The sequence below is a fragment of the Sinocyclocheilus grahami genome, unplaced genomic scaffold (assembly GCF_001515645.1).
Source record: "Sinocyclocheilus grahami isolate Dianchi unplaced genomic scaffold, SAMN03320097.WGS_v1.1 scaffold100.1, whole genome shotgun sequence".
In the NCBI taxonomy this organism is placed as follows: Eukaryota; Metazoa; Chordata; class Actinopteri; order Cypriniformes; family Cyprinidae; genus Sinocyclocheilus; species Sinocyclocheilus grahami.
The window spans coordinates 1,381,680-1,394,633 of NW_015505279.1; the positions used below are offsets into that span (position 1 = coordinate 1,381,680).

The window sequence follows — 12,954 nt, forward strand, 5'->3', positions numbered from 1 at the left end:
TGGCCTCTCCAGATACCTTGGGCTGGATGGTCATCTAAGACCACACCCAAGCCCGAGAGGGAAGTGTCTGTCGTTAGCATCTTGCAACGACAACACGTGCCTAGAGTGGGACCCAAAGTCAGAAACCGGGGTATGAACCACATAGAAAGGGTACAAAGCCCCTAGCACGTAACCCTTATATGAAGGGCTGTACGTTAACTTTTTTTCACATAGCACTGGTGCTACAGAGGTTGAAAGTTTTGTAGCACAGGCTAAAAAGTTGTAGCACAAGTATAAAACGTCTGTTATCATGTCTGAATGTATAGATAATCACATTATTATAATTTAATTTATAGATCAAATGTAAGAATGTGAAATGAAAGTATTAATGAGATTAGTGGGAAAATGCCCTCTATAAAGGTAAAAAAAATGCCCTTGGATAAAATATAAAAAAAACGCAGATTTAAATGCACAGCAAAACGCATGTACACACACACACACGGTCCCTGAAGACAAAGAAACCTGAAGGTTTGTCCGTTTCACATCTATTTGTAATCCCGCAGGTGCATGTAATCAAATGATGTCACCCACTGAGGTTATTTAAGCCAATTTTTGGCATGTTTGACACATGTGCTTCACAACCAGTCTAACAAAGAATGTTCTCATAAACGTTATTGAAACACACCATCAAGTAGCTTTTGATAGGGAACAATACATACATTTCCATTAAAAGGTTTTCAATTTTTTAAATGGTTTTATTTGAAAGATATCTCTTATGTTCACCAAGGCTGCATTTATTTGATAAAAAAACTGTAAAAACAATAATATTACGAGATATTAATACAACTTATAATAACCGTTTTTATTTTTTTAAACAAACAATCAAACTAATATATATATATATATATATATATATATATATATATATATAGGGAACCCTGCAGGAGGCACTAGGGTTAAACTCGTAGAGGTCAGCCCAGCCATAAGTAAACGTTCCAGGAATAAACCCTACAGCCTTGGCACTCCGTGAGAGCCAAGAGCGCAGGTAGGCAAAGCCTGAGACTGGTTCTGCCCTGAGGCAAGACTGAGCCCATTAAGCAGAAAGGACCCGGGCCTGCAAGGTCAGGACGTCCAGATTATAGAACCTGGCGAATGTGGACGGCGAGACCCAGCGTGTAGGCCCAAGGAGGAGTAAGCTAGCATAATAGCGTCAACTACCCATTTGGTGAGTCTCTGCTTAGTGACCGAAAGCCCTCTGGTGTGGCCACCAAAGCATATAAAGAGTTGTTCCGACTGCCTGATTGGGGCGGAACACTCGATTTAGATTCTCAATGCCCTGACTGGGCAGAGTAGATTTAACTCCTGGTCTTCCTCCAAGGGGGGAAGTGCCGATAGAGTTATCACCTGTTCTCTTAACAGGGTGGAGAGCACCTTAGGTATGTACTAGGGATGCAACGATAGGATTTTTTGGGGCCGATACCGATTTTTACATCACTTATTGACCGATACCGATATTTGTCACTTCCTCTCTTATTTGAAACTTTGGCATCAAAATAGATAGTATTTTGATCATGTTTTAAATCAGCAAAGTTCAAAACACCTGCATTAAATTATACCAGCAGTTTTATTGCTGCATCATCAAATAATTTCTAATGAACATGGATTGGATCCATTTAACATTCAGCAGGCCTACATAAATACAACAGAACAAAGATACATATTAAATAAACAGTGCTTTTTAGGGAGGTTTAACAGTTTTCAGGTACAGACATAAAGTAAACAAATGTAAAATAACACTTCACTCTATAAATTAAATACATATTAATCCTTCTTTATTGTAACATACTTTATTATGATTAATCTTAATCTCAAATTAGTTTTTGTAAACATTTTAATATTTTTTGTAAGTTTAAATATGTACGAGATCTCCATTACCAAGGCGGGACTCTTATTTTGATGGGTTTTCTAGTCTACGGAGCAGCTATATGGGTAATGAAAGCACGCAGTTCTTCGGATTTAAAGTTTGTCAGTTTATTAAGCACCCCCCGAAAAGGCATGAGATCTGTATATATTTGTTTACTGGTAGTTGTAATAAGTGTTTTATGTAATTCACTGAATGTTGATGATAATGCAACTGAGAGAGAGAGTTTAATGTGCACTTCTCGTGCTGTGTTTTGTTTAGCTCTTATGTTGATTTTTTTGGAGTGAAAAAGGATGCAATAAACTTAATAAAACATCAGTAAAGTTTTGGTCATTATTCAGATGAGGTCCGCTACACTTATGAAAGTTACAAAAGTTAATTAGTCAAGAATAGTGTGCGATCTTTTGTCTTTTGTTATTTGATTAGCATTAAAGTGCAGACAGCAGTGCTAGGGTTATGCAACAGATATTATACAGCTCAGTGCCTTCATGCAGTTAATTAATAAACCATCGGTTTGTTGATGGCTGTAAATTGAGGAAAAATCGGCCGATAAATATCGGCGGCCTATACATCGGTGCATCCCTAGTATGTACCCGAGCCTTGGTTTGAGGACGACCTTAGAGTCGTTTGTCCCGAATTCCAGGCAATTCCAGATCCCATGTAGGGACTGTTGCGGGGCGAGGCGTGTTAAGCCTCCTAGACCCCTTCAAGAAGCGAACAACCAGGTTGTTCCTACCCACCGATTGGCCTGCTATAGGAGCGTGATAGGCTGCTATATCTGCTACATAGACTTTGAGAGTGGAAGGGGAACGGCCCTTTTCCAACAGCTCTTGTAGGAAGGACAATATCAGAGATATGTTGCATGAAGCTGGGTCTTTGCCACGGGTTGTGCACCAGGCGGAGAAGATCGACAATTTAAGGGCATAGAGGTGTCTCGTGGATGGTGCTCCAGCCTGGGATATTGTATTTAAAACACTCTTGGGGAGGTCTTCAGGCACCCACCGTGGGTCGAAGACTGCCACCCTTTTTGGGGACGAGGAAGACTCGCTCTGACCTGGGGGAACCATTTCTATGGTTCCTTTCGCCAGTAAATGCATCACTTAGGAGTGCAGGACTTGAGCGTCCTTGCTCTGAACCAAGATGGGAAACATGCCTCGGAAGTGTGGGGGTCTTCGAGCGAACTGAAGACTGTAACCTAATTTTATTATCCCCAAAACCCAGTCTGACACTCCGGGGATGGCCTGCAAGGCCTTGGCCCTTGTGGCAAGGGGTTGGATTAATTCGGGTGGAGGATCGCCTTGTGGGGACCTGACACTCGTAGAAAGTGGAAGAGGAAATATGCTCTTTTTTTGAAAATGTTTATGTTTTATTTTTACACTATAACAGTGGCAGGTTGTGTGGGCGCTTTTTGAATGGGCCCAGTGTTCACAAACACACTGCCGTCGGCACACAGAACTGAAAGGGGTGGTTGGAGGCACAACAGAGGCCCTCCTCTTCCGCGCTTGGGAAGGAAGTTAGCTGCATGAAACTTCTGTGCAGCAGTGAAGCGCTCGGCGAATCCCTCAACCACAGGTTCAAAGAGGCCAGAGGAGAAGACCAGGAAGTCCAGGAAGGGGACTTTGTCCACATCCTTAATCTTCGATAAGGTCTGCCATAGGCGGCGGTCGAGCACCTCTAAGCTGGCCATCGACCTGCCGATCGCCTGGGCCGTGGTCTTGGTGACGCATAAAGCCAAGTCGGTCACACTGCGCAGCTCTTTAACCTGTTAACATGCTCCCCCCATTTTGGGACTCACAGCTGAAAATGACCTACCTAACTTAAAATGGTAACAGTTCCTGACAACAGTGTGCTACACACACAATTTATCTTTGGAAAGAAGACATTTTAGGCTTTACTATCCATCATCCAGAGTTGATAATGCTCAAAAAGATAAAAAGTTATAGACACTGAAGTGTCTTGAAAAAATTGTACCACACTGAATGTTTTTTTTTATTTCATATACAAATACATGAAATCCAGAAAAGTAATGGGTTGAAAGTCACATGTCTCATGAGTTTATATTTCAAATTTGAAGAAGATACCATGAAAAGAAGATTCCTGCAACCATTTTTCTGAGACTCTGTCTAGTCCCCCCCACCCCTTTTTTGCGGAAAAATAGCCACCAAATGTAACCCTGACAAATGTAATGGTTCTACAAACTATTTTAGTCATTATACATACCACTGCATAATTTTTCAGTTATAAAATATTAGACTGAATCTTAGACATTGTATAAGTGATTTATTTGAGAACTAGAAATATACAATAAGAATACTTTTTGAGTAATAAAAAAATAAAAGAATTAGCTTTGTATGTCAAGTACATACTCTGAATGCCAGACATGCAGCATTCACACTGATTGCTGGTTATACAATCAGTAATCACATGCTGATGGCCAGTCATACAGACGCTAATCATACAGATGGCCAACCACATAGTCAATAGTCACACTCTTATGGTCGTTCATATAGACAGCATTCACACTGATAGCTGGTCATACAGTCAGTAATCAAACGCTGATGTGTGTTCATACAGATAATCATACAGATACAGCCACATTCCCCACAAAGCACACACACACACATGTATATGAAAACAGTTGAATAGGGGGAAAAAAAATATTTGTGCAAAAAGCCTATCGCTAAGTTATGCCCCCCATCAGATGACAGGTGCATCACAGCTAGGGCTGTGAATCTTTGGGTAGACAGCGAATCGATTTGATTCACGAGTCATAGGTTTTCGATTCGATTCAAGACGATTTTTGCAAATTAAGAACGATTCACAATTCGATTCGATTCGATTCGATTAACGATTCGATTCTGCATTCTTTAAGTGCATTCACATGATTATTTAATCGATGGAGTGTTGCAGTGGTGTTTGTCCTTCTTTAGTTTTCTCCTATCTCCACATATGATCATGGAGCTCAACTAGAGTGACCATCAGGTTCTTGGTCACCACACCAATCAAAGCCCTTCTCCATCAGTTGCTCAGTTTGGCCAGGAGGCCAGCTCTAGGAAGAGTCCTGGTTGTTTCAAACATCTTCCATTAAGGGTAACATTAAGGGAGACTACATGCTTCTGTGAACCTTCAATCAAGCAGAATTTTTTCTGAACTCCTCCCCAGATATGTGGCTTGACACAAACCTGTTTCTGAGCTCTACAGGCAATTATTTTGACCTCAGGGCTTGGTTTTTGCTCTGATATGCATTATTAGCTGTTAGACCTTTTATTAAGATGTGTGTGCCTTTCCAGATCATATCCATTCAATTGAATTTGCCACAGGTTAACTTCACTCAAAGTGTAGTGACATCTACAAGCAATATGAATGCTCTTGAGCTAAATTTTAACTGTCCCAGATAAGGCTATGAATACTTACGCAATGGAATAATTTAAGTTTTTTATTTTTAATAAATTTGCGAAGATGTTAAAAAACATTTTTTTGCTCTACCATTATGGTGTATGGAGTATAGATTGATGTGGAAAAAAAGTTATTTAAAGCAGTTTAGCATAAGGCTGGACAATAATCAATCATTTATAATCTATATTTTTTTCCTAATGGCAATTTTATGATTGTTTTATATACTACAAACAATTATTTCAATTTTCTGCACAGACTTAGGTAGAAAATATACTTTATAGTTTCTGTACTCTAATAAATGATATGTCAATTAGCACTGCATCATTCATAAATTGTATTTATTTATTGTGTTTTTGTCTTAACTTAAGTTTTTTATTTTTAATAAATTTGCGAAGATGTTAAAAAACATTTTTTTGCTCTACCATTATGGTGTATGGAGTATAGATTGATGTGGAAAAAAAGTTATTTAAAGCAGTTTAGCATAAGGCTGGACAAAAATCATTTATAATCTAGATTTTTTTCCTAATGGCAATTTTATGATTGTTTTATCTAAACAATTATTTAAATTACTCTGCACAGAATAAGGTAGAAAATATACTTTATAGTTTCTGTACTCTAATAAATGATATGTCAATTAGCACTGCATCATTCATAAATTGTATTTATTTATTGTGTTTTTGTCTTAACGTTTCACCGTTTCATTCTGCTTTTTTTCAGATTAGCTGCAGAGATAGATGCCTTTGTCCATATTAGGCATTTCCTGGCACGTCTTAAGTTATTTGACCGCAAGATCACTTTTCTTTCAGTGCGAAAACTTATTTATCTCATTTTCATAAAGTAAAATGCTAGAGTATTTAACTTTTCCTCTCCATCGACGAATGATGATTCTGAAAAAAAAAACACTATAGCAATTGTATAGTTTGCTATAGCAATAAACACTACTCTCGTGCATCTGATTATCAGATAAACCTTGCGCTCTTATTTCAAGGTTGTTGTTAATGCTGTGGTTATTTTAACAGTTTCCTTCGTACATTCAGTTCAACGACATTGTTAAAACACATTTATCATTCAATGGAACTGTGCGTATGCTTTAGACACTTAAACTTTTGCTCCGTCCGTGCAATAAATAGACTGCTCAGGTAATGTCATTGGTATGACCGAGAGCCATTGAAAACCTACAGAAAAGTAAAACTACCTCACTACTGGTCATGAGTACTAAGGAGAGATCATACATCAGCTGCTTAACAAATGTGTCAGTGAGACGAACTGAGCGCGAGCGCAATCCTGTGAAAAGTCACTGCAGGCGGTAAATAGTGGAGTGCGTGAAGGAGAGATGCGAGGGCACGGACACTCTTCAAGGTCTCCATTAATTTGTGCTTGTAGTAATTTAATGTGTATATATTTTGAAAGCATTGAATCGCTGTAGAAATCGCAATTCATTCGATTCTTCGCATTTTATATCGATTACTGTCCGAAATCGACGATTCACGATTCAAAAGTCATGTTTCAAGATCGATGCATATGCATCGTCAGGGTTTGTAATCGATGCATCGATAAAACGAGTGAATCGTTACACAACCTAGTCACCAGTAGGGCAGTAGTGGATGGTCTCATTCTGTTTGTGACACTGTATTCTACTAAACCATGTTGTTTTTTACTACCAAGACATAGTTTTTTGTGTAAGTTATTCCATAACGGATACAAACAATAACTCTCCCTGAAGAAATAAGACGTAAACAAAGGAATAATCATCCATATTACAATGTTATTGTTTCGTTGGACTAAAAGTGCTCTATGGGATGTTGTTCAGTGGACCCTTGCCTTTCTAACTAAACCGGGATTTACAGCAGTGGATGCGTTTATGACTTGTAATTACGATGAATCTGGTACGTACTGCATTTTTATCATGCACGTTTTGATGTGTACTGCTTACACAAATTTAGCAAATACATTCCTTATATGCTTTCCATTGAAAAGCAGTGATCTATCGTCGATGCTTGAGGCTTAGACTTTTAGAATGATATATAGTTTGTCATGGTTAATTATGTTCCTTTTCATTTAATCTATTCGTAAGCATTGACACATGCAAGCAAAGAGCGTTCAGTGCACCGGCGTCCAGGTGCGTGTTATCAGGTTAAAAACTGCTAGGTCCGGGCCGGACTCATCCATGCTCTGGAGGAGTTTAGCCTGATAGACCTGTAAGAACGCCATGGAATGAAGCGCCGAGGCCGCTTGTCCAGCAGACGCGTAGTCTCGTCCGGCGAGGGTTGACGTCGTCCTGCATGGCTTGGATGGGTGAGCGATATTCGCCTTCCAGCCGATAGCCGTGGGTGGGCAGAGATGCGCTGCCACAGACTCGTCCAGGGGAGGCATCTTTTGGGCTCCTCCGGTGGAGTCCACTCCAATCCCAGCTCCTCTACAGCCTTTAACAGGATGCGGATGAGCTCGCCATCCATGCCTGGCTTGGGCTCGCTGTACTCCGTAGGCGGCGGGGGGGCGGGGTCATTGATTGAGCCCGACAGCTCCTCTGTGTTGGAGGCAGCCAAAGACAAGCTGTCATCAACCGCGTCACACTCGCTCCCACCAAACCAGACCAGATCGCTCGCAGCCGTGGAGGGATACTGGTCTGGCTGGGAGAAGAGGATGGGGGAACCCTCTCTCTGAGGAGAGAGCAAGGCACGCGGGGGCGGGGCCGGCGTGAGATCGCTCGTCTCCGTGCGCCGAGGTCCTCTGCCCTGCTGTTTTTTCCTCGCTGGCTCCTGGGAGAAAGAAAACGGGAGGGCGCGAGGGGTGGGGTCACTTTCTGAAAGAAAACTGCCCGCGAGCACCGAGAGGAGAGACTCATATCCTCGCAATGAGGACATTCCGTCTCCGTGAGCGCATCTTCAGTGTAGGATCTCCCCAAGCATCAGATGCACTCGCCGTGACCATCAGCGGCGTGCATGGGGATCCCTGCAAACCCAAAATCAGAAAAACAAAATCAAAAAAATGATGCTTTGAGTAAACATAATTAAGTCTATTTTCAGGACCCAAAAAAATGGTGTGTTGTCTAATTTTAAAGTATTTTGTATGCGTTAAATAAATAGTTCCCCCAAAAATGAACATTTGCTGAAAATGTATTCACCCTTAGGACAAATGTAGATGAGTTTGCTTCTTTATCAGAACAGATTTGTAGAAATGTAGCACTACATCACTTGCTCACCAATGGATCAACTGCAGTGAATGGGTGCCGTCAGAATCAAAGTCCAAACAGTTGATAAAATAATCCACAAGTAATTAACATGACTCCAGTCCACCAATTAATGTGTTGTGACGTGAGAAAGAATTATTACGGATAGAGAACTAGTATTTTAGCCAGAAGCAACGGTAGGAAGTTTCACGGTATGAACGGAATGAAACATTTTAATGATAGATTTATTTCTTACAAGCACAAAGCCTTTCGCTTTTTAAGACGTTAACTGATGGACTGGAGTCATGTTAATTACTTGTGGATTATTGTGATGTTTTTATCAGCTGTTTGGACTCTCATTCTGACGGCACCCATTCACTGCAGAGCATCCATTGCTGAGCAAGTGACTCCAACACAAGCGCTGTGGCCGCACCGGCTTCGGATGATAAATGACATGGCAGACATTTTGTCAATACTAATCTGCCACATACAAAAGACTCCACAATTCCTCAACCTCCCAAGGCTTGCCATACTGATAAAATTATTTGTAGACAAGTGGAAATGAAGGCAAAATCCTGCCACCATCTAAACACAGAACGTAAAAGAAAATAGCAACGGGACATTACAATATTAAAGAGTGTTGATACAGTATATTGTCTTTTTTACTGTAAGTTTCCATACATATACAGGCTACACTCTCACTGTTTTGTCACTGTGGTAAAAATAGACAAAATGTGACTGATGTGAATTTCCATGTTGTCCACGTCCAGGCTGTTTTATGCTTTTTTAGCACTGTTTATGTCAGTTAATAGGTCTGGCAGGAAGTAATAATATGTGGAGAAAGCTATCCATTAACATTCAACATTCATTCAAAATCCATATGACTAACATTGTGAAAAAAAGTGCACTTAATTGTATTGAATGGGCAATTGTAGTGTAATTTGAATCTTAAAAGTAAAAAGTGAAACAAACAAACAAACAGATAAATAAATAAATAAATAAGAAAGGTAACACTTTATTTTAAGGTGCCCTTGTTACACATGTACCTACTATAATAATAACAAATTAATTATGCATAATTACATGCAAGTAACCCTGAGCCAAACCCTAACCATATAGAAAGTATGTAGTTAATTAATATTACTCAGTACTTAAATGTATAATTACACTGTAACAAGGACACCTTAAACTAAAGTGTAACCAAAAAATAAATAAATAAAGGAAAACAAACTGTACTTACAGATAAAGCCACTTAAAGAAAGTACACTTTAACACACTTAAGCACTCTTTTAAAAGGATCACTTTGTAATAGTCAAATGTAAAGTTTTACTTTTAAAGTGTTGTTTTATTAATCTTTTGTTGTGCTAAGTACACTTGTTGTGATGTGTTGACTAGCATTCCTAATTATATTACATTTGTTATTTAATATACATTTTTAAGTTAATATATTTTAAATATGCTAAATTGCAACGCCATCATTGCAAATGTGTAATTATAATTATACTTAAATACATTATTCCGTTATTATGACAGAAATAACATTAACGTAAAAGTTTAGCATTAATGCTTACAATCCTTAGTAACCATATTTCAAAGACAATACAAGTGATTATGAAATTACATTAATTACGTGTCTGAAAACTACATTCGTACAAAACTTACATTCAGTTTGTACTTAAATATGATATTGCAAAATATATTATTTCTGTAAGTACTTTTAACTTTAATAGTACGTGCATTTTTGGGGTAATAGTAAAAGGCAATCACTCTGGAGTATTTTGCATGCGAAGTCCAGTCATTTCATCTGTGCATTTGGGAGTTTTGCGTGAGGGTTAACAACTTCCCAATTAAGCCGATTTCACTCATGTTAAAGTTTGTCATGCAAGTTTTCTGCGCTGACCAACAGAAAGCTGCTTGGTTTGAAAGTGACTTCCATGTGAGCTGTGCTTCAAATATAGCTCTATATTGTTGATAATTAACTTTTTTTGCAGAAATATTACTAATGCGACCGTACCTTAATGATGGAATCAAAATAAAATCTGTCAAGGCTTAACATGAGCCTTTGCCTCTAGGTGCAGTGGATTAAATACAGTCCACTTTACACCACAGCAAGCTCAGGCTTTGAAGATTTCCAGTAAATGTAACCGATTTAGCCTTAATTAAAAACCCTAGGAGTCATTGTACTGTATATCAGTGAGAAAAGTGTGTTAGCTTGAGCTCCAATAATGGTATTCAGGTTGGGAATTGTGCAGCCTTGTGAATGAGCAGCTATTCAGTTCCCTCTGATGTCCTTCATCATGAGTCAAACATTTGGTTCTGACAGGCTCCGATCGCTCCACGTCCCCTCGTAATCTCTCCGTCTGAGAGCACGCTGATGGTGGGAACGCCGGCCCGGACAGATGACATGTTAACAGAATCATTTCATGCCCCAGTACACACACCAACACTGATTTATTCACCCGCTGCCGAGCTAAAGGTCCACGCATCTGATTTATGCTCCCCGGTCCAAATATCTAATTTCATTTGAAAAGAAAGAAGGTAGAAGCAAAAGATAGAGGGAGAGAGACAGGTGGGTGAAAAAGTAGAGGGAGCACATAATTTTAAAGCACGTCATGATGGTGTAGATACCATACATGATTATTGCACTGAGGCATAAACTATATGACAAATGGGCCGGCAAAGGCAAAAGCACAGTATTCTAAGATTATCATTTCTCATATCCAGCATTCATAATCGAAACATCAAGCGGCATTAAAGCACATCTACAACACCGGTACAAACACACAAATCTTACAATTCTCAGTATATATATATACAGTATAACAGACAGGTACAGACACAGACAGACAGACAGACAGACAGGCACAGACACAGACAGACAGACAGATAGACAGACAGACAGACAGGTACAGACAGACAGACAGACACACAGACAGGTACAGACACAGACAGACAGACAGACAGACAGGTACAGACACAGACAGACAGACAGGTACAGACAGACAGACAGACACACAGACAGGTACAGACACAGACAGACAGACAGACAGACAGGCACAGACACAGACAGACAGACAGATAGACAGACAGACAGACAGGTACAGACAGACAGACAGACACACAGACAGGTACAGACACAGACAGACAGACAGACAGACAGGTACAGACACAGACAGACAGACAGGTACAGACAGACAGACAGACACACAGACAGGTACAGACACAGACAGACAGACAGACAGACAGGCACAGACACAGACAGACAGACAGATAGACAGACAGACAGACAGGTACAGACAGACAGACAGACACACAGACAGGTACAGACACAGACAGACAGACAGACAGACAGGTACAGACACAGACAGACAGACAGGTACAGACAGACAGACAGACACACAGACAGGTACAGACACAGACAGACAGACAGACAGACAGGCACAGACACAGACAGACAGACAGATAGACAGACAGACAGACAGGTACAGACAGACAGACAGACACACAGACAGGTACAGACACAGACAGACAGACAGACAGACAGGTACAGACACAGACAGACAGACAGACAGACAGACAGACACACAGACAGGTACAGACACAGACAGACAGACAGACAGACAGGTACAGACACAGACAGACAGACAGATAGACAGACAGACAGGTACAGACAGACAGACAGGTACAGACACAGACAGACAGACAGACAGACAGGTACAGACACAGACAGACAGACAGATAGACAGACAGACAGGTACAGACAGACAGACAGGTACAGACACAGACAGACAGGTAGGTACAGACACAGACAGACAGACAGGTACAGACAGACAGACAGACACACAGACAGGTACAGACACAGACAGACAGACAGACAGACAGGTACAGACACAGACAGACAGACAGACAGACAGACAGACACACAGACAGGTACAGACACAGACAGACAGACAGACAGACAGGTACAGACACAGACAGACAGACAGACATCGACAGACAGACACAGACACAGACAGACAGACAGGTACAGACAGACAGACAGACACACAGACAGGTACAGACACAGACAGACAGACAGACAGACAGGCACAGACACAGACAGACAGACAGATAGACAGACAGACAGGTACAGACAGACAGACAGGTACAGACACAGACAGACAGGTAGGTACAGACACAGACAGACAGACAGGTACAGACACAGACAGACAGAAAGACAGACAGAGAGACAGACAGACAGACAGACAGGTACAGACACAGACAGACAGACAGATAGACAGACAGACAGGTACAGACAGACAGACAGGTACAGACACAGACAGACAGGTAGGTACAGACACAGACAGACAGACAGGTACAGACACAGACAGACAGAAAGACAGACAGAGAGACAGACAGACAGACAGACAGGTACAGACACAGACAGGTACAGACAGACATAGAGACAGACAGACAGACAGACAGATAGATAGATAGATAGATAGATAGA

At 40.6% G+C, this 12,954-nt stretch overlaps 1 protein-coding gene across 1 annotated transcript in view; it reads right to left on the reverse strand.

Annotated features, from left to right (window-relative positions):
* The window catches only part of LOC107588256 (myosin-IIIb-like), a 179,350-nt gene that overhangs the window by 140,518 nt on the left and 25,878 nt on the right, over positions 1 to 12,954 (reverse strand). The window contains exons 11-12 of the mRNA XM_016276289.1: positions 8,150 to 8,248; positions 7,493 to 8,055 (exon numbers count right to left, since the gene is read on the reverse strand). Coding sequence (XP_016131775.1) covers positions 7,493 to 8,055; positions 8,150 to 8,248 — 662 coding nt within the window. The remainder of the gene's footprint in view (positions 1 to 7,492; positions 8,056 to 8,149; positions 8,249 to 12,954) is intronic.